The sequence below is a fragment of the Petaurus breviceps genome, unplaced genomic scaffold, assembly GCF_028583685.1.
Source record: "Petaurus breviceps papuanus isolate PSGF00001 unplaced genomic scaffold, PetGlider_PUasm1.0 178, whole genome shotgun sequence".
NCBI lineage: Eukaryota > Metazoa > Chordata > Mammalia > Diprotodontia > Petauridae > Petaurus > Petaurus breviceps.
In genome coordinates, this window is record NW_027185777.1 from 6,281,659 (window position 1) to 6,307,774 (window position 26,116).

A 26,116-nucleotide genomic window follows, 5' to 3' on the forward strand; every position below is an offset into this window, starting at 1 on the left:
AGAAATCAACCTCAGAAGGGTTTTTTTGCCTGCATCAGGGAATGGAGAATAGGGAAGGAAACCATGAGACTGGGTTCAGCACAACAGTGACCAAGGGAAGAAGAGTGGTTGATTTAAAACAGCTGTTAATGGAAGTTGACAGGAAATCAAGTGAACCAATCCCTGGAGCCCCCAGAAGCAATGAAAGGGGGTTTTCCAGGGACAGAGGAAAGGAGAGAGAGCATTCTAAGCAAGGGGGACAGAGAGGGCACAGAGCACAGGAGATGGTGTTGGGGACTGAAGAACAGCAAATAGGCCAGTGTGGCTAGATTGTAGGCTGTGAGGAGGGGAAGAAAATGGAAGAAAGTGGAAGACTGGAAGGATAAAGAAGAGAGGCCAGGTTGTGAAGAGTTTAGCTGCCAACGTGGCCTAATCTAGGTCAAGGCAAAATGTCCTGTCACCTAGTCCATCATTCTGCCTGCTCAAAGGTCAGATGTTTCAACTTATTCTGAGTAGTATTCTCTAATCTTCCCGAAGTCTGTGACACATCCAGGAAGTCACAAATAGAGAAAACCTTCCTGCCCTGACCCCGACTTCTCAGGAAAGATGGAGTGAATGAAAGATGAGTTGATTTACAAGGAAGAGTAAATTCATAGATAATGGAGAAGATACAAGAAATTCTCATGCTGGAAATTTTGCTGACTTCCTAAGTTTAAGCTAGTTTCACTTGGTCCATTCCACTGAGCAGACCCAGAGATCCTCGTATTAAATGCCATTGACCCCATTTTCAGCACCCAAGTTCAGCAAGATACCTATTTCTTTACAAAGAGAAGTACAGAAAAAGAGGAGCTATAGCCACAGAAGGAAAGAAGAGGGAAGGGAGAAAGAAACAATCATTTAAAAAGATTGTCACAGAAAGGTTACAGTACAGACAGATAGAAAGATGTGGCAAAAAAGGACCTGATTTCTGTCTGTAAGGACCAAAAGATCCCTGTTGTGACTGAGACTTGAGTAAACTGCCCTCATCTCTGGGCTTCTGGGTGTCAAGTGTTATCACCTGTTATCACTCACCTTTGAAGCCCTCACTTCCTGTTCCTAGAGCTCCAGCTGAAGTGCATAACACCTCAGCCCCATGGGCAAGTGATTGTCCACGATTCAGCAGTAGTAATATTATCTGGACAGATAAAATAAACCTAAATTCTTGATTCAACTCCTGACCTACAGAGCAAGAGCTTAGATCAAATAGCATAATTATCAGACTAGTGTCAGGTTGCTGTGGAGAGAGTCTCTGTCCCTGAGAAGTCATAGGTTCAACCTTGCCTGCAACACTCCCTGGTGGTGGAAACAATGGCTGCTTTGTGCCTAAGATGAAGGCAGCTAGGTGTTGCAGCAGATAGTCAGGAGTCAGGAAGTCTCACCTTCATGAGTTCAAATCCAGCCTCAGACACTGCCTAGCTGTGTGACCCTGGGCAAGTCACTTAACCCTGTTTGCCTCAGTTTCCTCATCTGTAAAACAAACTGGAGAAGGAAATGACAAACTGCTCCAGTAACTTTGCCAAGAAAACCCCAAATGGGGTCACAAAGAGTTGAACACAACTGAACAACAACAGAGACCTTTTGGTTCCAGTCCCTCATTTTAGAGATGAGAGAATCAAGGCTCAGGGAGATGAAATATCAAGGTCACAAAGGTAGTCTGCATCAGAGGCACAATTTGAATCTAGGTGCTCTGGATTCCAGGACCACTCACTCCTCCTTCCACTGCTCTGCACCTTTCTTTTAAGACCATAAATTACAGATGAGTTGCCACCCTGGGTGTTTCCCACAGCAATGAAATCACAAGTTTAGACACCCCCTGCCTCCCCCACACACACACAAAAAAAGAAATCATTGCTTTTTAAAGAAGTTTAGACAACATAGATCAGCTACTTTCACTTTCCAGATATACCCCACATAGAGCAAATGTAAGAGACAGATCAGGCTCACTTAGGCTATTCAGGGGCATGGGTCTGAGGACTTCTGTCCTTGAGGTTACTCTCGCATCTCTCTAACGCCTCACATTTTACAGCCCCATAGTTAGTGACTTTGGGGGTCCTACTGGGAGCAGTGTCCTAACCCATGATCTTCATTAAAGGAAAATGAAATGCTGAGTGTCTGGGAAGTTCTCATTCCTCACCTATTTATGTTTGCTCTCGCTTTAGAGCTGTTTTGTGGCTTCAGACCCTGTCTGCCGTAGGCTGTCTTTAGCTGCTAATTGCCAGGCAGTGTAAGTGATTTTCCACCCAGTCCAGCTTCTCTGCTTACTAAGAGCCTGCAGACGCGCCCGATTCCCGTCTAAGGCTCCCAGTCCTCTGTGTATTATTCCCTTCCCAAGGCAGTTCTGAGTTTTCCTTTTATGTGATACAAACACAATTGCAACTCCCACTTGCATAGCTTTGAGGTTTACAAAATGCTTTCTTCACAACAACCCTGCAAGATTGATAATACACGTCTCATTGTCTTAATTTTATAGATGAAGGGGAAAAGGGAAGGGAATAAGCCTTTATTAAGTTCCTGTTAGGTGACAGGCTCCATGCTAGGGCTTTACAAACATCTAATTTGTAAATGAGGAAGCTGAGACTTGGAAAGACAGTTACAAGCCTTTTGTCACACATGGAACTGCCTGATCCAGAACAAAAGCGTACCTTTACTCAGAACAGATGCAATCATGGTGGCTTCTCCCAGACACTGAGATCATCCCAAACCTAACTTGGCCATTGCTAAGAGTATACCTCTCTTCTTAGCCATTAGATTTATTCAAAAGTGGAATTGGACTGCAAGGTGGCACAGGGCATACCGTAGAGTCCTGGGCCTGGAGTCAGGAAGGTTCATCTTCCTGAGCTCAAATCTGGCTTCAGACGTTTACCAGCTGTGGGACCCTGGGCAAGTCATTTAACCCTGTTTGCCTCAGTTTCCTCACTAGTAAAATAAGCTAGAGAAAGAAATGTCAAACCACTCCAGTATCTTTGCCAACAAAACCCCAAATGGGATCACCAAGAGTCAGACACAAATGAACAAAAAAAAAGTGGAATGGACTGCTACTGGGAAGGGTGGATTCCCTCTTGTTTGAAGTTTCTACCTGAGGTCTGGCTGACTACTTACTGACAGTTGTAGAGAGGATTCTTACAAGGTACCAGTTCAACCAGGTGGCCTCTGAGATCTTTTCCCATTTTGAGATTCTGTATTTGTGAAAAACGAGACAATTCCATTTCGCAAATTGAATTGTTTCCTTTCTTCTTTTTTTCAGTTTCGATATTCTGATTGGAAAGATAAATTATTTATGGTGCTGGGCACCATCATGGCTATTGCTCATGGTTCAGGTCTTCCGCTTATGATGATAGTATTTGGAGATATGACAGATAGCTTTGTAAATACTGCAGGAAACTTTTCTTTTCCAGGTAAGCATTGCCTTGGTCTTCTTAGTTGCATTGTTCAGTTCCCTGATTGAAAGATAGGTTTTGGTTTCTATTGTTACCAGCTATTTGCTGTGATTTGACATTTGATTTGGCCACACTCCTGGCCTTTCTTAGATTTCACAAGGCAGACTTTGTCAGGCCCTCAGGAAACACCCTAAAAGTAACTCTATTTTACTTTGATTTAAAAATAAATGAATGGATGAATGAGTTAATGGATGAGTGGATTAATAAATGAAAAATGAATGAATAATAAACTTTAGTGGTACATTTCCTTCAGGGAAGAAAAATTTTTCACTCCATCATTTAAGGGGCTCTAGCATGAAAATTTTAGAAATAATTCTACTTGAGGATAGTGTTTCTATCATTGTTGTTTTTAATATGTTCTATATAGTTAATACAACATCCAGAACATTATGAAAAAATCAAATATTAAATGCTTATGTTGCTGAAAGTATTCTTGCATGACATTAGTGCTTAACTTATTATGGTAATAAAGTATTCTTGCCCTTTTTCAGACTCCAGTTTTTTGGTCAATCAGACATATAAAGAAAATTTAAGTAGCTAAATTGCAGAATAAGAATCAGGCTGATTTCTCCTGGACCCCATGCCATTTAACTACCAAAGTAGATGAGATGGTTTTACCTCATAGCTTGAGACCCTAAGGTAGTCCTTAACTTTTTTTGTGAGTCTTGGAACCATTTTTTAGCCTAGTGAGTCCTCTGGAGCCCTTCTCAGAATAATGTTCTTAGATATATAAAATAAAAATACGTAGGATTACAAAGTAAACCAATTGCATTGAAATATAGTTATCAAGATACTTTTTAAAGGAACAAGTTCACAGACCCCAGACTAAGAACCCGTCCCTAAGGATTGGGTTTTTTTTTTGTTTGTTTTTTAGTGAGGTTTCTGTGTAGTGAATTATTCTTTAGATTGCCAGATGCCGAGGTACCAAAGATTCCTGTGCTTTATGCAAAGCCTGCTGGGTTTCCTTGAAACCTTCAAACCTTGGGGAACTGGGTATATTGAAGGGATGGCTGAGTATAGGAAAACAGATTGATGGAAGAGAAATAGTTTCCACCATAAATGATGTTTGGCATTTGATAAGGGTTCTCAGTGTTCTGCAGGACTTGGCTCACATTTTTGAAGACTGTAGTTATCTGAGGACATGCAATTGATGGATTTGTTCAATGAGCACAGCTTGTTTGCATAGATATGGTCAATATTGACTGTTTAGAAACTCTGTTTAAGTAGACTTAGAAAATCCAAGCTATTTGGTATACACATTTTTTTAAATGTTCTCCAAACTCATATTTCAGCGAATTGTGATAGAATTTGCATATCACTGTATAAACTTGGTTTAGGAGGAAGACATGAAATGTGTTGGGGAGGCAGGAACCTTTTAAATCAATTATTTTGTTATATATAATAGAATGTGGCAGCTGAAACCAAAGCCAAAATTCATTCACCCTACAGGTGGGATCAATATAAGACCAGAGCTTTAGGGGATAAGCAAAGGGATTTTCCCATTTTTTCAAACTCCCCCAAAGGGCTGAAAGTCTAGTTATATTGCTACAAAGAAATAAATGACAGTTTCTTGTGTAAAAATGAGAGACTCTCTTATTAAAAAAAAGAATGAGAGAGGTTGGTTTGTCATATATACACGCACACATATGTATGTGTATATCACCTGTGTGTACGCATGTACATATACATACAATATACATATACACATATATGTAAATATAACCTGTATATATACACACATATATACAAGCACACATTTATATGTGTGTATATATATATATATATATACATATAATCTATATCTAATACTTTAATAATTGGGATTTTCAGTCAAAAAGTATTTGAAACATACCTAAGAATACATATGGTATATCCTGATATTAAGGACCTGTAATTTTATTGGATGGGAAACTCCTCTACCCATGCAGAATGAGGCTCAGAGAGGTCATGGTAACATGCCCATGGTTACTAAATGCCACAGGATTAAATCCTGGGCTTCCTGACTCCACTCCATTACTTCTGTGCCCTCCTCCATGCTGCTTCTCCCTACAGATTTTGGCTAGAGATTGATACTTTGTTATTTCTGTCAAACATTCGGCTACACAAAGATTTAAATATTTTAATCCAGACCAGCAGCAAGGTGGCTTACTTGTTACTTTTTTTAAATCAAGTCACAAACAGTATGACAATACCACAAATACAAGGAGTTTTGAGTGTGGGGAGTAACAAAGATAGGCTCAATTAAGTATTCAAAGAGGACCACAGTGTGTGATTTCAGCCTTGATAAATTCACCAATTTAATGACTGTTTGTCATCAAACTAGAATACTTCTACCATAACTAAATATTCAAATTAGTTCAGCAATTTTTCACTAGACTCCATTTCTGGCATGTTGTTGCAGGCAGGAGAGTATGGTAGAGGGAATATTAATCGATCAATAAACATTGATTAAATTCCTTCTATATGCAAGGCACTGCATTAAGGCACAAGAAGATTTAGATTTGGGCCTGAAAAGAGTTTTCTTCCCAGTTCTTTGGTTAAGATTTCTTAACCTCTCTGAGCCTCAGTTTCTTAAAAGTGAGCTGTTATTATTGGAACTGGATCTATATTGTTTGGTAGGTGCCAGTGATTTGCAATATGGACAAAGTCAAGTAGAACACTTTTTTAGAAAGAGCTAATGAGGCCATCATCAACACCAGTCTAGGGTGGTCTGGGAGTTTGCCAGAAACTGCCTGTTTGTTTCAACTTGACTCCCATACATAGAAATTCATACACTTGTGCCTTTTCTCTGGTTCTGTGCTCTGAGGCTCTTTGTGGACTAGTGTTGGGAAGTGACCCAGAATGTTTTAGATTCTCACATCTTATTCCTGATAGTATTTGAGTATGTTCTTGTTACTTATTTAGGCAAACTCTTGTTTTCAATTCAATAAGCATTTAATGCTGGCTTATGCAGAGCATTGTCCCATATACTAGAGGAGAAACAAAGTCGAGAGAAAATGATACCTGACCTCAGGGATCGTACAGTCTAATAATTTTATTTATATGGTACTTATATGGAGATTCAGATAGGGAGTGCCACAGTGAGGTAGAACTACAGACTTTGAGTCTGTAGACTAAACCAAGAAAGAAAAGGTAGCTAGAAGAGAGGAGAAGCAAAGGCAGATTCCCTAGGGAATACTCTCATTAAGGGCTGTCAAAAGATGAGGAGTTAACAAAAGAGAGAAATATAGAATGGTAGGAGAAGAACCAAGAAGGTTTAATGCCTAAAGTTAAAGGAAGAAAGATTTTCTAGTGGGAGGTAGTGATCATAAATTGCAGAGAGGTCAAGGAAGATGAGGGGATTGAAAAAAGGCCCATTAGATCTGAAGGTCTGAAGAAAGAGTGGCATTGAGGCATTGGGTGCAGAAAACATCTTCATGATGTTAGAAGTGAAGAGGAAAGAAAGATGGGATAGCAATTAGATGAGGGAAAAGGCAAGCCTTTAGGATATTGTTAGGCCTGAGGAGGATTGAGTATGACTGTAGATAGATGAGATAGTTGGTTTTGTCCCTGATAATCTCTTCACTTGAATTTTAGATTAGCAGGAGAGTTCAGGAAAGACAAATAGTAAGGGAATGCTGAAGAAAGTTTTAAGTTACTTGGTGGACTGACACCAAATTGCAGTTTGTGAGACAAGCTCATCCTTGTTAGCATGGCTTGATGATAGCAATGTTTTGCTTCCATTGGTAAATAGCTCACCTGTGAAGGTACCAAGTGTATATAGTCTTCCACCTTCAGAACCACAAGGGCAGTAATGCCGTGAAACCAAATGATTCTCTGAGGATTCCTAGAGACTATTAACCTCTATACCAAATATATGCAGCTCTAATTATGTAGATAATCAAAACCAATAGCCTGCTTTTTCCTGAACACCATTTTTAACATGGTACCACTCACTACAGGCAACATGCTCAGAGACAAAAGGCCCTTTTCCAGAATAGTTTGACCACAGGTTATATACCAAGATGACAAACACCTCCGTGAATCTAGATTCATTAGGTTATTCTAATGATTTTGGTCCTCATTTTACAAATACTTTTATACTCGTTCAGTGGTTGGCAGATGTACTTATAAAAGGACTTAATTATTGAAGCATGCTCTGCAGGCATGAGCTTGCCGTTTTTAGAGCTGGATAAGCAGATCTTTCATTTTGATTGGATACTTAGATAAAGAAGTGTAATCAGATTGAAGCATATAAGCAAGGCTACTATCATTATTAAGTGTTTTCTACATGCCAGCCCCTGTGCTAAGTGCTATGGGTACAACTATAAGCAAAAAGAATCACAGCTCCTGTCCTTGAAGAACTTACATTCTAATGGTAGAAGGTAGCACCCTCCCCTCCCAAAAGTAACCTAAAGAGTGGGGGTGGAAAGGGAACGTACCTTTGAGGGTCCTTTCATTGCATGGAGTGAAGTCCACCAGGTGGGGCATGAAGCATGGCCAACCTGAGCCTGCCCCCAAAATGGAGGTCTCTGAAGGAACTTGTCAATGGGTGAAGGGAGTTAGCATGAAGGAGGGAGATTCTAAGGTGAAAAGGTCCCAGGAAAGTTCTAGCATGAGAAGGTAGTTACCAAAAGGGAATGGTCTCTTCACAGTAAAACTATATGTGCTGTGTAACCTTGTGTGGTTATTGCCCCCGGGCTGTGCCTCCAAGTTTCCATGGTACCTGGGGCTCATCTGTCTGCATATAAAAACCCAAACTTAAGCAGTCATGGGAAATACACTATGGTCCATAGTTACTCCCTGACTTTCCACAGTTCTGGGTTTGTAAAAATCCCTAAATTAGCAGATCAGTGTCAAAATTTTTCTTCTAGAAGCATTTCTAGCTATGAGACTGTCACTGAATGAATTGAGATCCATTTGTTAGGGGAGAGAAGGAAATAGGAAAGGAGGAAGGAGAAGGTTCCAAATTAATCTGTTCACTTCGGGTTCTTCTAGAGTGGCAGAACCAGTATATCAACATGGAGACTTCTCATGGACTGGTCCCCATACTTCTTCAAAATGTCATGGTTTCAGAATTCTTTCTCATCTCTTGTTCTTCCAGATAGCCATTTGCCAATTTGATTTGGACACAGCACAGGTGGCATGCTAACCAATTTAAGTAATAAGCACTCAGAGCTAGGGGACAAATAAGCAGAAATAAGGAGAATAATAATTCATTGCACTAGTACTTTGAGATATACCAGACCCTTTCCTTACAACAATCTTGTGACATTCTCAGGGTGAGTATTGATATTGCTGATTTATAGATGAGGAAACTGAGGCTCAGAGAGGTTAAAGTCACTTACCCATAGTGATATAGATAACATAGGCAAAGCCCAAATCCAACCCCAAGCACTTCTCACTCCACATTTACCACTCTTATCACAGTATCTTCCTAACCAATCTTGAAGTTCTACCTAAAAATCTTACCATTTACATGGGTGGGGATGGGGAGATGTTGACTATCAGATGATTTCTTAGCTTCATTCAGACATATTAGCATATGAAAAATTCAGTTAATAAGTAGAAGCCTTCAGTTGTTCACAGCTATAAGACATCATGATACTGAGGCAAAAATCATGCCAAACACCATGCCTGGCTACAGACCCTGGCAAGAGTTTAAGGCTTAAATAAATTTTAGCCTTATCTCTTTTGGAACAATTACAGAGTAGCCAGAAAACATGACCTCTGGCATATTTACATATGTTAAAGGAACAAAGTTGAACTGATCTGTCCCAACCAGGGTCAAACCACAGTACAATAAAAGGAAATCATTCTTCCGGTGCCTTTTCTCTATGTTGTTCAGCATCACTAAAGGAAGGATAGTACAGAATAGAAACCTAAGTGGGGAGTGACCCCATCTAGTGCTTTGTCCTAAGAATAAATATTGGGCAGCCAGGTGGCTTCAGCAAGTAAGAGCACCGGCCCCAGTGTTGGGATAACCTGGGGATCGAATCCGGGCTCAGATACTTAGCACCACACCCAGAAATAACTGGCTGGATAACCTTGAGCAAGTTCCTTAACCCCAATTGCTTTAAAAAAAAAGAATAAATATTGAATTTTTCTCTTTCCCTCCCACTATACTTCTTCCTTTTTGTGTAAAGGGGTTGAGGGGAAGGGAAGAAGTAGGTATGAACACAAACCATTAACCAATCTGTCGAATGACAACTTAAAAATATAAAAACCAGGAAATGCCCTTATTTAAATAAATCTCAGTTTATTAATAATTTGCTTTTATGTCACTTTCATTTCTGCATTTTTCTTCCTTACACTATGCAGTGACTCATCCTTTCTAATCAAGAATAAAAAAGTAGTTTAGCACACTCACCCAACACAACCATGAATGACAATATATGCCATAAGAGAATATTCTTATCATATTTGCCCACATTAATAATTGTGATCTTGTCCCATTTGTATTCTAAGTTATACATTGGCTTTGAGGAATAAATATGAAGAGGAGACCTTGATTCTTATCCCAGACAAGATAAGCTTTGAGCTTAATTACTTAACTTAAAAAAAGTTAACTTTGGGAAAGTGATTTAACTCCTTCAGTGTCTTTACCTGTAAAATGAAAGTGTTGGCCTAGTTATCTAGTGTTCATCTACAATCCTTTCTAATGCTAAGATTCTGGACATCTATCAATATAGAATGGGATTGAAAGACAATAGACTTGTTTGCTTTCTAAAATCATTGCTAAATTACCTTTGGGCATAGTACATCTTGCATCATTGTGCTTCAAACTACCTCACTAAGTGAAGAGTGGTAGGGATGACATGGAGGAAAGGGGGCAAAAAATTAAAGGTACAAATACAAATTACCTGGGAAGTGCCTGGAAAGCTCCCACTCCTACCACTAACCCCCAAGAAAGCTAACTTTTAATTATAGTAAGGTGAAGGGAGTTAAAAATCACTATTTATTCATTCATCATTTATCTATCTATCTGTTTATTTATTTATTCATTAATTCATTCATCTATCTATCCATCTATCTATCTGTTTATCTATCTATCTATCTATCTATCTATCTATCTATCTATCTATCTATCTATCTATCTATCTATCTATTATCTATTTATTGTGATAGTTCAATGCATTCCTCTATCAATATCCATACCTCTTCCATACCCTGGGATGTCTTTTTGAAGTTTCTTAGAAAACAGCTACAGAGACCACAAATAAATAGCACAGGAGAATCAAGGAAGGCCTTGTCTTCCCTAATCTATGCCTATGGTAACATCTTTCCCCAAACCCTTGAACTCACTGCTTCACGGTGAACTTGTATTTGCAAAGAGAAAACTTAATTTTGCATGGAAAATATGATTTGTACAATCTTCTAGCTTTTGAGTATTTAAACTCTAAGTAGGTGTTTGCTGTTGTTGTTTTTAAATAGAGAATAGTGTTTACAATACACAGTGATAGCCAATGATTTTGAAACTATCAATGCCAGTCTTTTACTAAGGTCAATCTTTTAAAAATGTCTTCTCTTAATTTCTTTTTATTTAGTAAATTTTTCTTTGGCGATGTTAAATCCAGCCAGAATTCTGGAGGAAGAAATGACCAGGTAATTGGCTAACATATGTGTATTTAAACTGTACTTATATAATGTAGTTTCAAGCGAATGAAAGATATGTGTGTTGTACTTTATTCAAGACAAGAGAACACAGAGATTAAACATATGAAACCATCTTGGCTTCCTCATGAATTTTATAGATTGTTCTAGATTTCTGTGTTAGCCACAAGGGAATGTAGAATACAATATTTTTGTCATAAAAATTAATATTGATTTTTTGAAAAATAACACCACAAAATTAGAATCTGTATGAAAACATAATTATTGACAAATAAGGTATACATTTGATTTTGGCTTTTTACCTATCTTTAATACCTCCCAAATAGAATTATCAAATCAAAAGAGCTATATACCTCACACACAGTAGGTGCCCAATAAGTATCTATTGAATTTAATTCTAACCTTCATATAGATACAATTTCCTTGGCTAACAAGATTTTATTGGACTTGATGTTTTTGTAGACATAAATCCTAATTCAACTCTGTGATCTGATTAGTCAAATTAAAACTAAGTTCAGTTTTTCCACTGATTCATTTTAGGACTCTAAGACCGTCATTTTTCCCTCTCTTTGGGCCTTCATTCTTATGGAATATTATGGAATAATATGGAAAATTATAAGGAGTAAATGTCATAGGGTTTACCCCCCTCACAGAGAGTTATTGTGAGAAATAACCTCTAATCATCATTGTAAAATGATTTTCAAGTACATGAACATAGAGATGACTATAAATTATCAATAACAGATATCATTTAGGCATTGCTTTGTTGAGATCCACTTTCCAGGCAGTAAACAGCACCTGAAACTATATTTCAGTCATCTGGATTTTACTCCTTAACTTTTCTGTCACAAACTGTCTAATTTAGTTTGGAAACAACCTGCTGAATTCAGTCAATAAAAATAGCCCATTGATTGAGTTCATTTGGTTGTTTGTAAATGTGTAAACCTCCAGATCCACAGAGAATTCACAGGTTTCCACATTAAAGGGCTGAGTGACTTGATATATATTTTTTAAAGGGAACTCTGTGCTCATGGCTGTCCCTGAGCTATCTTTGGGACTGTAATTCTTTCCCATAAGACTGCTTTTTAACTCAAGGGTGACCATCTGAGAAACAGAAGAGCTGTTTCAGAGCGGGTAACAGTATGATACTGTGATAAGCCTGTTAGCTCTGGTGATGGAAAACCTTAGATCACCTTGGGCATGTCATATAACCATCCTGGGCCTTAGTTTCCACATTAAATGAGGGCCTCAGAGGATTAGATGATCCCTGAGGTCCTTTGTGGCTCCAGATCTATGATTCCTCAACCCCCCATGGGGTTGGTAAAGGTGGAGGGAAGGCATCAGGATTTCTTTGTTTGAGGTATGGATGGCCCAGCCCCCTCATGTTAGTGCATTAATAATAATTTTAAAATATTTAAGTGAATGAAATAGTAGTAAAACAGAAATAAAATAAATAGTAAAAACAGATCAAAAAGGGTAGGGGGGAATCTGACATGGTAAGGAATCATTTAAGATCATGCCAAACTTTTTGTCTGAATTAAAATGGCAATGTTGCCAGCAAATGCTCTGAAGAGACGAACATCTCAGTAGGTGAAAGCCCTGAGGTGCAGGGTCGGAGACAGCACTCCTTACTTTGGCGGCCCTTCACACAGCAGGTATGTTTGTTCTTTGTTTACCTGGAGTGGGCAGAGACAGGGACTAAGCAGCTAAGAGTAGTTAGGGCTGATCTCCTAATGAAGGCAGTTACATACAGACCTGAACCAAAGAAAATAACTCTGCTTTTGACTTATCTTCATAGCTAAGTCTACCAAGGACACGGTCAAAATCTTCTCCATTAAAAACAGCAAAAATATTGTACCGTGACACACAAATGTAGGATTGGAATCTGTGGAAATATATATGCATATATAGAGACAGATGCATATATTATGTATATATTACCATGCTCCATAAATTGAATAAATTCCAATAAGTTGGCCAACTAATTAATATTCATTGTGCACCTACTATGTGCTAGGTTGTCTGAGGACTTCAAAGAGGTTTGAGGTGCCATCCATAGCCTCAGGAATGTTATAATTGAGTTAAGTCTATATCCTAAGAGACAGGGGTCTGTGGACAGATAGCCTTATTGTTAAAGAATGAAGAAATGATCTTGTAGAACAGAGGGTGGCAAAAGACGAAGTTGGTGAAGAAGATTCAAGACAGTAGGAGATTGAGTAGAGGACTTCCAACCACGTGAGAGCTGTTCACAAGCAATCAATCTACTCTCCCATCTTAGCCTCCCCATGGAAACTTCTAAGTACCTACATCAGTCAATCAATTAACAAGCAGTTATTAAGCCCCTACTATGTACAAGGCACTGGGGATACAGTGACAAAAATTATCCAGAACAGTGAAAAATTCAGTCCATAATCTGGATGATTTCAAATATCAGAGGCAAATCTCTGCTGAATTTTTCACTTTTCATCAGAATGCTCTGACTCTTTGAAATCATCATTAGCATATCACTTCTTTTTGTGGAACAATCAATATTTCTCATCATATACAAAAGCAAGGGATAACTGGAAATTATTGAATGAATCTGGCTTCTCCAAGATTAAAGACCTGCCTTGAAGCTTTGGTGGTATTTTATTTTGTTTTGCATCTGGATCTATGATTGCAACCGTATGGAAACTTCCTGGCATGGAAACTCCTTTCACCAAGACGCAGTCCAACAACTCACTAAGAACTGTGAACTCATATTCATGCGATGGAGGTGGGACTTGAACCTGTTTTTCTGGTGCCAAGATTAGTTCTCCATCTACTGTATTCCCCCTTCCTTTCACATTACACTTTTCTTCACACCAACAACATTGATGAAAATTGACTGTGACTTTTTGACATGATAAGCTTAGTACATGATACCTTAGATTTTTACAGGGGTAGGAAACCTGCAATGTTAAGACCATATGTAGCCCTCTAGGTCCTATATCCAAATTTTACAGAACAAATCCTTTTATTAAGGAGATTTGCTCTATGAAGTTTGGATTCAGCCAAAGGGCCACACTTAAGGACCTAGAGGGTCACATGTGGCCTCGAGACTGCCAGTTCCCCACTCCTGTAGAACATTTGAGCATTCACTCAGATCTTAAAGTATCTAAACACTTTTTAAGACTTACTAGCAAAGGAATTCCCCAAGCAATAAATCAGGAACTACTATTAGATCTAGGAGACTAACGTAGTAAATCTCCAAGCCAGCTCCTGCTTCCATCCTCCAGTCCTTAGTCCCCCTGAATTGCATCATCAATAACTTACTCTCAGCTGTCCCCTAGATGAAAGTTTGGGGAAAGGCAGAAGTTGCTCCTCTTCCCCAAGGGCCATAACCCTCTGTGTTAATACATCTTCATTTTCTGGCAAACTAATAGAGATTAGGAAGAATATAAAATTCCAAAGTCTACTTCCCCTTCTTCTAACAGAGATGTAGCATATCAGAGCTCACCTACCAACAACACCATAGCTGAGGAATTTTACTTCTATGCATATATCTCCTTGATGAGTCCTCTTCAATAGCTCAAATACCATCTTCTGCATGAAGTATTACCCGAGGCCCCCAACCACCAGTATCCTCCCTCCCAAACTTCCTTGTGCATGATTACTTTGTATATATTTATATTTATTCACCTTATATTTATGCAGATACATTTTATATGTACTTGCCTCCTCATTTAGAATGTAAGCTCATTGCCAGTGGGGATTGCTTCATCCAATTCACTTATAACCCCAGCATACCATACTTGGTACATTTTAGATGCTGAGTATTTGTCGATTGAGTCATCGGAGTCACAAGTGCACAGGTGTATCTAGAGAATCATGGCCACATTACTACTGGGCTGTATAGGCTAATCTTGTCATAGTCATTTTTAGAGGAATGGAGTCAGAAATGCAGGGCAGGGGCCAAGCTTACTTCTCAGTAAATATCCATTCCTAGAGGGTCAGCATCCCAAGATTTCTTGGAACCTCTTTGATGATGCTTTTCAAGTCCAGACCTAATAGTTGTATCTAAGGTACAGAACATTGGACCAGTGCTCTGAATCCTATGCTTTTCTAGTCCAGGAAGCAGGCAGGATTGAGATTGACCTGGTGAGCTACAATCAAGGCTGGGCTAGGGCTGATTGCCTGACAGCAGCATCCCCTTCCTCCTCTATTTCACATAGGATCACAGGATTTAGATAAAATGGAGGCAAGAAGAGACTAAGTGAATTACCCAGGGCCACACAGATGATAGGCAGCACAGCCAGGATTAGAATTCAGATTCTGAGTTTATGTTCCAAGCTTTTTCTATCACACTATAAACAGATCACTGATGTTTTCAGTCTGCATGCTACCTTTTTTATGAATGAATGATTAAGTGAATGAAAATGCATTTAATAAAAATATTATATGCCAGGTATTCATTGTTCTACCCACTAAGGACACTGTTACAAAAAAGAGACATTCCCTTCCCTTCTAGGAGCTTAATAGGGGAGACAGACATACAGGGGAGTGGAATCTATGGAAAGGGGTTTTAGTCTATGGAGTCATACTTGATTAACTTTTTCTTTTATTTTTTTTACTTTTAGACCATTCTTGATATTCATTTTACAAGTTTCAGCTAATAAGAATTTTTAAAAGGGGGAAATCATAGGACCTGAAATTGGAAAGGGCTTTCCTTAGAAATCATCTGGCTTAATCTTCCCATTTTACAGATGAGGAAACTTTGAGACCTTTCACACTGCCCCACATAGACATACTCATGTCCTCATGGGACATGTGAGTAATTTACAAACACAGAAACTACTGTGGGAGATGTGGTGTCATGGAAAGAACATTGGACTGGAAGACTGGAGATATGGGTTCTAAATACCAAGGGAACGTTGGGCAAGTCAGTTAGCCATCCTTGGCCTAAATTTCATAGACTCATAGGGCCAAAAGGGGTTTCAAGAATTGTTTAGTCCAACCCTGGCATTTTATAGATGAGTAAACAGAGATCCAAAAATCCTGACACACAACACACTCCATCTCCTGTCTCCATGTCTTTGCACAAGCCATACCCTATACCTGGAACACAATCTCTTCTCACCTAAATCTCATAGGACCTATCTTTTCATTCAAGATGCAACTTAACATGAAGACCTTCCTGAGTTCCTCAACTGCTGGCATCCTTCCTTCCTAATTACCTTTTATTTAACTATTTTGCATGAACTTGTTAATTAAATCTATTATATACATACTTATGTTATTTGTGGTGGCATTTATTGTCTCTCACTTTAGAATGTAGGCTTCTTGTAAATAGAAGTTATTTTATTCATTGAATTTGCCACACCACCCATTCCAGTACCTGGCACATAGTTTAATAAATGCTTTTTGATTGGTTAAATGACTCAACCAAAGTCACCATATGGTTAATGGGTAAAGCAGGGACTGGAAGGTAAGGCCTATGTCCCAGGATCCCTGATCCAACTACCTATTACAGTGCCCTTTCAGAAAAAGAAGGGGTTGAATTAAGTGATGTCTAAGGTTCCTTCCAAGTCTTAATTCTATTATTTTGTCCATTAAGAGCCTTAAGCATGGTCTCCATTAAATGTCCATCTGTATCTCTTTGCCAGGATGTCTCTTGCTATGCAGTACACTAGGGAGTCAGACTTGAGCATGAGAGAGATGCTGTATTTGGCTCTAGGGCGAGGTGGCTGCATTCCATTCCTTAGTCAGCTGAATTTAATACCACAGCCATTTACAGGCCTTAGTTCTCAGCTCAGTCATGAACTCCCCACACGACTGGCCTGAAAATATTGAAAATGTATCTGTCAAATGCAAATGGTAAAAGAGCTCACACTTAGCACTTAATTAGTATCATGCAACCCAACACATAATGTACCATTTTCCTGCTCACAAGACACAACTATGTGAAATTCATTCTTGGGGGACCCATTCTTTTGAATGCACTTACCCACTCTGTAAGAAATTTCTCTAACAACTAATTACTCTCTGGTAGAAGGGAGGAGGGTTCAGCATATGTTCTTTTCTGATGTTCTTTCTAAAAAAAGAAAAAGCAAGTATAAAATTGAGAAAGCAGAATTTATAATGTCATCAGTGTTCTCTCAGTAGGCAACAATTTTCTAAAGATCTGGACTCAACCCCAGCTTTCAAAATAATGTATTAGTGTAGACTGTGCCTATTTACTGGAAGAAAAAAATGGTGGGTAACCCTAAGGCTGGTTAGCAGAATTGTTTGTGCTATTGTGTAAACTGCTGATGGTGGTGATTAGGGAAGTGTTTCCTTAAAAACAAAACAAAACCGTAGAGACTGTGATTTGGGGAGTCCCTGCTGGTGAGTCTGATCCTTACCCCAAACTTCAGAAAATGTAGCTGACTCAGCCTTTTCCATGGTGAAGCTAGCCATGGTGAGAGGATTACTTCTTATAGGACTTATATGACCTTATCCAGGGTCATGTTTACTGTTACTGCACATGTAACTCTTACGGCATGAAGTTGTTTTTTTGGAAAATTCACATACACACATACATATACTCAAGTTGTCTGTCATCAATGACAGGTGCCCATTCCCGTTTAAAAATTGTATCTGAGAATCATCTTGGCCTGTTAGTTTGTGTATGGTGAGAGGGGCAGAATTTCCCATGGGTGCTGAATCTTGAGTTCTTCCACTGGCACCAAATTAGGAAAATAAAAGGCTAATAAAGCCTAATTCATACACCACTCATTTGGAGTTTTGATCATTCCACTTGGGCTGGGTCAAAGTTTACTTTTGTATTATCTGTGAAAAGAATTGCAAGAAAATTAATAAGGTAAATAGGGTTTTCAGGCATGTTTAGCCAAATTAAGTAAAGACTCTTTTAAAAGTTCAGTACACTTCTTGGAACATATAGATGCTTATACTAGAAAGACCAAAATTTTAAAATACTTCAAAGGATCAAGCAACTTTTTTTTCATCAGTTGAAGTATCTGGTCCCTCTAAAGCTTACTGGCTATATGTATGTAAATAAAGCCTACTATTTTCAAATAGATAGTAAGTATGCATTAAAGCAGGCTAAAGGACTTCTATGAGAATTGTAAGATTTAGTCTGTACTTTTAAATAATACAAGTGCATGTCTTTAAATATTCCTTTTAATATCATATCATTTTAAATTTTGACTTATTTAACCAAGCTCAGTTATTCTGGGTTTGGTTTTTTTTTGTCTAATTAAAAATAATTTGGCAGTGGCTTCTATTTTAAATGCCCCAATTAAAGTGCAGAGGGAATTTGGTGATATTTCATATATTATAACTTTAATAAATTATGATAGAAATCATTGCTATGTTTATCGGCCCATTTTTACGTATGTAAAATGTCATTTCCAAAAAGATAGTTGAGTTGTAGCTATGAAATAACAATAGACCCAGGAAAAACTTAAAAGAATAGTTTCCCATTCGGTTTATGTGTAAGCGAATTATCAGCTTGACTGTCTTTTCTCTTTGGAGCTGACTGATACTTAGAATTAATTATTTTAATATTGTGGAGAAAGAAGCAAAACAGTCCCCAAATTTAAGAAAAAGGAAAAAGCAGATTGAAAGATATGTTTTCTGTATTTTATGTATGACTACTTCAGAAAACAATACAGTACTGGACATTACTCCAGAAAGAAGAAATTTAAAAAATAATTGGATTAAAAAGCATCTCTGCATTCCACTTCAGATATTTACTAGCTGTGGGACAAGTCATTGAACCTTTCCACAGCCTCTGTTTTCCTCATCTGCAAAATGGGGGTAACAAAATGGGGGCACCGACCTCAGAGTGCTTGTGAGGCTCCAGTGATGTAATCTTTGTAATGTACCTTGCAACCTTAATGTGCTCTAGAGATAGCAGCTGTTTTTATTATCATCCTTGGATTTTTTTTTCTGTTTTTCAGATATGCCTATTATTATTCAGGATTAGGAGGAGGTGTTCTAATAGCTGCTTACATTCAGGTTTCCTTCTGGACCTTAGCTGCTGGCCGGCAAATTAAAAAAATTAGACAAAAGTTTTTTCACGCTGTCCTACGACAGGAAATAGGGTGGTTTGATGTCAATGACACCACAGAGCTCAACACACGACTCACAGAGTAAGTATTCTGTTAACTCCTTTATCGTGTGTTTGGAAAAATGCTTTTTCCCCCTAAGGAGATGAACATAAATTACATGAAAATATGTACTTTTCACAAAAGAAAAATAAAAGGTCCCACTTTAAGGCTGTACTTACCTGGTGGTCAAACCAGATAATTACCAGATCAATCTTTCTTTTGGCCATCCCAAGCTATAGCCTGTTGTTAATTAATTGGCCCAGTTTCAAGATGACTTCTCTTCTGAGGGTCAGGCAGAAGTCTTCAGAGGGCTCAAAAATGGTGATGGGCCTTCTGCTGAGCTGACTGTATTTGTGTTCAATGCATCTGCTTATGCATCTGTTAGTTTGCACTGTACCTTTCCACTGAGAACGCCATGACCATAACCACTCAAGTGTGATTCTCTTTTTAGTGACATCTCCAAAATCAGTGAAGGAATTGGTGACAAGGTTGGAATGTTCTTTCAAGCAGTGGCAACATTTTTTGCAGGATTCATAGTGGGGTTCATGAGAGGATGGAAGTTAACCCTTGTGATAATGGCCATCAGCCCTATCCTTGGACTTTCTGCAGCTGTCTGGGCAAAGGTAGGTGAAGGAGATGGGCCTTTAGGTATTGCCTCTCTGGTACTTAAGAGACCCCTGCTCAGTATGGTTTTCTGTAATTCACTTCAGTTCCACAAACATGCATTAAGGGTATCCCATGTGCTAGACACTGAAGCAACATAGTAATAATGGAAAATTTGAATTCAAGAGAGAACCTGGGTTAGATTTCTCCCCCTCATGCTTGCTAGCTGTGTAATTATGGACAAACTCCCTTGATATAGCCGAACCTGTTTCCACATCTGTAAAAGAGGGATAATAAGAACAAGGAGGATAGCTGATATTTATATGGTGCCTACAATGGACAGGGGCTTTTTAGTTACTATTTCCTTTGATCTTCACAATAATCCTGGGAGATTGCTTCCAAGTTGTGATTTGTCCTTCGTTCTTAAAGAGGACCATGATATCAGGAAGATGATGACCTGACTTGCAATTGAATTTGATCTGAGGGAGGGAGGGCTGTGCAAAGTCACCAGCCTCAAGTTCTCCTCCAGAGCCAGATATCAATCGGGATGATCAGAGCTGCCCTCTTGGGGACCCAACTGGCCAGTTCCAGTTGGGCAGCTCAGCTTGTCCTCTCCTCCCCTCCCCTCTCTTCTCTCCTCCTGTCCTATCATGCCCTTAACTGGGGGTGCTCTGCTCAAAGGAAGGTAAATTTTATGGCCAAAATCTACATAGTTAACTTGGGATCTACTGGCTAGATTTCCTTCTCAAAGAACAAACCTTAAACCCAATTCACTCTGGATCTCATTGATTAACAATAGGTCAATATGTGCAAGCACCACTTAATGGTTATTTTTGGGGCCCTCCTGGCTTAGAGTGAATGTAAATAACAATTTTCTCTTTTGGCCAGAAACCCTCACCATCTTCCCCTCCCATTTTGATTTTTTTTTTTATTAAAGGGGCCATCCCTTGACTCACTTCTTAAAGAAGCCTATTCATTGGATGGGTATTTCCTCACTCATAGTGAGAACTTGAAAAGTCCTTAGCCTAAAAGGGCCAGGGTCTTTCATTGCATCCTGGACCATCTCCAGTCATCCTGACCTATGTCTTGCCACTGGACCCAGATGGCTCTGGAGGAGAAAGTGAGACTGGTGACCTTGCACAGCCCTCCCTCCCTCAAATCAAATTCAATTGTAAGTCATGTCATCATCTCCCTGATGTCATGGTCCTCTTGGAGAAGGAAGGACAAAGCACAACACACAACCCTTGAAGATAGGTACTATTATTATACATATTTTACAGTTGAGGAAACTGGGGCAAACAGAGCTTAAGTGATTTGCCCAGGGTCACACAACTAATAATCATCTGATACTGGATATGAACCCAGACCTTCCTGACTGCAGGACTCTTCACCATCTAGCTGCCCCTAGGGCCTAGGGCCTAGGATGAGGCCAAAAATCACAAATAAGATACTACTCCCTTAGAGACACGTGATGGAGGTTCCTTGGTCCCTCACTAATTTCAGAGCAGGAGTAGATATCCTCTGACCACTTTCTGTCAGCTATAAGAATCTCTTAATTCTGTGGATCCAGATTGCCATGGGTATACTTGGCTCCTCGGGACCTCATACAACATCTAAGCTCTGGAGACTGGAGAAGGGGGGTTGCCATTTTCCCACTACACACCCTCCACGTGGGTCCACAACTCACGGGCTCCCAGACAAGCCTTTGTCTAGGATGGAGTTGTCTCGTGTTTGTTTTTAGGAAGGAAGAATAATCAGGAGAAGATAGCCCTGTCCTAGAAACAGGCCTGACTAGGGGACCATGAGCTCTCAGCTTGTGATGCCAGTGGCAAGGAAGAGAAGAGAGGGACGAGGAGGGAAAGGGCAACCTCCCTCTGCCCCAATCCAATCTTCAGAGCAGAGAAAGTTCTGTCAGTCTTGTCAGAGGAAGAGGCCTGAGGAGCAGAGATTCTGACTTGAGGATATCTTGGAATTCTGGGCTCAGCAGCCGATTATAAGAGTGGTCTTCTTAGCTGATAGGGAGCCCTCAGATATGTACTCCAACTCTGAAGTGAGGTGGGGAGGGAGGGAGGAGCACCTCCATCAAAATTGGGTGCGGTTGCTACTTATATAAAGTACTTTCCAAGGCCCATGCCATGATGTAAAGGTCTGCTGTTACTGACAGTTCATATATGCCTTCTAATGAAATTTTATTTAGAAGTGCTAGATTTGCCCTGTTTCAAAGTGTCACAGGTCTTATCTAATACAGAGGCAGTTTTTCTCCAAGATTAGAATTTCTTAAAATAAACTTAAATTCATCCAATTTAACATACATTTATGATACTGTCCACAGTGCCTTGGTAGATGATTTAAGAGACGCACCATACCCTTCAACTGTGTCAAATGGCACCATTAAAATTTTTTTTTACTGTAATTTTCCCATTTGGTAAATGTATTTTAAATACAAATAATTAGAAGTAGATATTATCATTTACAAGTTGTGATTTGTCCTTTGTTCTTAAAGAAGACCATGATATAAGGAAGATGATGTCATGATTTGCAATTGAATTTGATTTGAGTGAGGGAGGGCTCTGCAAAGTCACATAAAAACTTTCATCTTACTATTGATAATATGTACAAATACATCACATCCATTAATTCATCTTGGTCCTTTGAAGTATTCTTAAATTCCTATCCTTAATAAATTATTGTATTGATTTTTAACTAAGCCAATCATGGAAATGGAAAATGGAAAAAATGGAAAAAAAAATTTTTGTTTTTGGTATAAATGCTTGTCATTCATTTTTATACTTGGAAAATCATCCAATAAAATTAAATAAATTTTTTAATAAAGTTTATTATGTGTTCTTAACACCATCACAGTTTAATAATTCAATTCAACAAGTTATTCAATACCTACTAAGTACTAGACATTCTGTTGGGAATTAGAAGTACAAACACAAAAAACAAATCCCTGTCCTCAAAGAGCTTGCATTCTGTTTGGGTAGAGGGGAATTGACCAAGGTGTTCACACAAAAGTAAAGACAGTGTTTCTTTGTAGGATTTGGTTTTTTATTATTTTTTTTTATTTTTTGGACTAGCTCTTTGCTGTGTTTTTGTTTTTGGTGTAGGCAGCTCCTAGTGAGGAAGTCCCTTCACCAAAGCATTTTTACTCTGTGGTTTGTAGCCTTATATGGCTAGGATATTGAGGGGTTAAATGACCTGCCCCTAGTCGCAGAGCCGGTATGTGTCACTGGTGGGATTTGAACTCAGGCCTTCTGGACTTTGAGGCCAATTTTTCATCCACCATACCTCCCAAATGTCTCCCAAATACAGCATATATATTAAATAAACACTAATTTTGTTTTTGCAAGGGGGAGCTAATATTTGGGGGAAAAGGATTTCAGAATAACGCCTTTTTGCCTAGCAATAAATTAATGTATAAGCTGCTTACATTGATAAACTGACTGCAGACTCTATAATTAATTCTTAATATTCCTGGGGTTGACAATTCATCTTGTAAACTATGCTTCTTATTCTGTCTCTCCCTCCTGCTGCCTGCTTTTTGGGCATTTCATTGCCAGGGAGCTGACCCACAGTATGTCAGCAATTATTAACATTGTTATTGATATAGGAAAAAAAGATGAAATCAATTGCTAGTTTTACAGTTCCAGGTCAATAATTTAATATCATTTTTATTTATAATAAAGGAAAAAGGAAGTGAAATCAGTTACTGAGTCCTGGGGGATAGTGGAGAATGCTAGGGGGATAAAAAGAGAAATTCTTAGCGAAAGATAATCTGTGAAAATAATTTTTTTATAGTTCTGGAAAACTGTCATGAGTGTGAGGCCCACCACTTTCCCTGAGCCATTAGTACTGAGGCCACTTTTGTAAGATCATCGGATCTGCCGTCCTCAATTGTTTCTAAACACACTCTTCTAAGTCTATAATCACAATTGGACACTTGGTAGTATGGTCTCAAGTGGACCCACTTGGACACTTCTCCCACTCCCAGGTCCTTTTGTGGTAGCAAAATAAGATTTCATTAAGGATTCTAACCCATGTCTTCTGGTCCCAAAATCCATCAATTTCCCCCTGATATCCCACTGGCTCTTCATTAAGTCCTTCTTTCTGTGCAGATTTAAAGGATGGAGGAGGAAAGATGAAGGATGCAGTGGTGTCTAGAATGATTCCCTTGTTGTTGGTGTACTGGACTGAGTCAGCAGCGGTCTAAAAAATAACAAAAACATTTACTGGCTGGGCTAATGCTTCTGGATGAGAAACCCTCATCAATCTTTCTTTAATGATCAATTCTGAAAACATACCACACTAAATCTTTTTTCATTATTTCTCTTATTAAAGGCCTAACCCATTTCTTTTTAAATTGTATTTTATTTTTACTTTTTGGAGGGTGGAAGGTAGGGCAATTCGGGTTAAGTGAGTTGCCCAAGGTCACATAGCTAGTTTTGTGTTAAGTGTCTGAGGCTACATTTGAACTCAGGTCCTCCTGACTCCAGGGCTGGTGCTTTATTCACTGTGCCACCTAGCTGCCCAGCTTAACCCATTTCTAACCCATTCCTAAATTCCCTCTCTTTTGATCTGCCCAAGGAGATGTGTGGTTAATGGTCAGATTAAGAGTAGGAAGAAGTTAACTTCAGTTAATGAAAGTATCTCTTCAATTTTCTCTAAATTCAAAGAAGATGAACGTGCTTGGGTTTTATTGTCATTCCAGATATTGTCTGCATTTAGCGACAAAGAATTAGCAGCCTATGCTAAGGCCGGTGCAGTGGCTGAGGAGGCTTTGTCTGCCATTAAGACTGTGATAGCCTTCGGGGGACAAAACAAAGAACTGGAAAGGTCAGGATGTTCTTCAAGCTCTCTAAAAGGATGAATTTGGGGGGTCTTTTTGGGGGGGAGGGTTCGAGCTGGTTATTTCTAATGGCAATCTTTTCTCCACTGATGTGTCTATATAACGTCTTTGTAGTTCTAATGGATGAGTGATTGCATTCCTTTAAAAGAAGGGGAAGGCAAGGGAACAAGCATTATAAAATGCCTACTATGTGCCTTAGCACAATGTGCTAAGTATTTACAAATATTATCTTATCTGATCCTCACAACTCTGGTGGGTAAAAGGCTTCATCTTTCACCAGCCACACAACAGCCCTGGGAGGTGGGCGCTATCATTGTCCCCAGAGGAAACTGAGGCAGACAGAGGTTGAGTGACTTTCCCAGGGTCACACAGATAGTAAGTGTCTAAAACCAGATTTGAACACAAGGCTTCTTGACCCAGCACTTTATCTACTATACCACATTGAGAAAACCCAATCAACTAAAACCTAGACATTCACAACAGTGTAGTACAATTTGAAGTCAGAGGACCTCAGCTCAAATCCTAGCTCCTCCACTTACTACTGGGCCTCAGTTTCCTCATCTTCAAAGTGGCAGGGCTGGACTATATTTCCTCTAAGGTCCCTTCCAGATCTAAGGCTATGAGCTTATGAATTCATGCTTTTGTAACATTTTAAGGTTTACTAAGCACAATTTTCCTGATATCTCCCTTGTGAGTCAAGTAGAACGATGCATTATTACATTTTGCAGGAAAGAAACCTAACTCTCAGATAGCATCAGTGACTTGCACAGGGTCACACAGTTATTAGAGGGAGTATTAAAACCCAGGACTCCCAACTCCAACTCCCTTTCTTCTAAAATTGGGGGTGGAAGGGCAGTGGGGTGATTCATGCTACAAAAAGACTCTTTGCTTTACAAAAGAAATGAACCCAGGGTTCCTTTAAAGTAATAAGCACAGCCTAATGTCTTTAAAATGTGGTTCTGTATTTAAAAATTCAAATTGCAGAAGTGTGGGTCTTTTCATACTGTCTCATCTGTGAATCATTAAAAACTCCATGGGAATTTTCCAGGGCTGGTACAAAGATCCCCGATTACTCCTCATTTCACCAAAAAAATGTTCAGTAAAGCATCAGAACTGGCCATCCATATGGGTGGTGGATTGTTTCAGAAATTCTCTACCCAGACCTGGCAGACTTCCCCCCACCCCCATTTAAATTGAGCTTCTCAGCAGTGGAATGTAAAGGAAGGACTTTCTTTTGTAACTTCACAGTGTGTCAGGGAACCTTCCAGAGGCAGGAGGAAATTACACTGAATGTTTGAAATCTCTCAGCTATTATGAGCTGCCTGAAGGATGTGTATAAAAGAGGCATCCTACTATCCATGTAAATCTTCATTTCCATTTTCCTTTCCTTTCTTTCTCTTCCTTACCATCTTTCTCTCTCTGACATCTTCACTATTCTCTAAACTCTTATCTTGTTTTGTTTTTCTTTTTCTTTTGCTGCTGCTTCCCTGAGCACAATATTCTCCTCAGACTACTCTGACTCTCATGTAGTTCTGGTAAGCAAG

At 39.0% G+C, this 26,116-nt stretch overlaps 1 protein-coding gene across 1 annotated transcript in view; it reads left to right on the plus strand.

Moving 5' to 3' along the window:
• The window catches only part of LOC138159900 (phosphatidylcholine translocator ABCB4), a 110,949-nt gene that overhangs the window by 17,709 nt on the left and 67,124 nt on the right, over nt 1-26,116 (plus strand). The window contains exons 4-8 of the mRNA XM_069086232.1: nt 3,263-3,413; nt 10,982-11,039; nt 18,971-19,162; nt 19,572-19,743; nt 24,435-24,559. Coding sequence (XP_068942333.1) covers nt 3,263-3,413; nt 10,982-11,039; nt 18,971-19,162; nt 19,572-19,743; nt 24,435-24,559 — 698 coding nt within the window. The remainder of the gene's footprint in view (nt 1-3,262; nt 3,414-10,981; nt 11,040-18,970; nt 19,163-19,571; nt 19,744-24,434; nt 24,560-26,116) is intronic.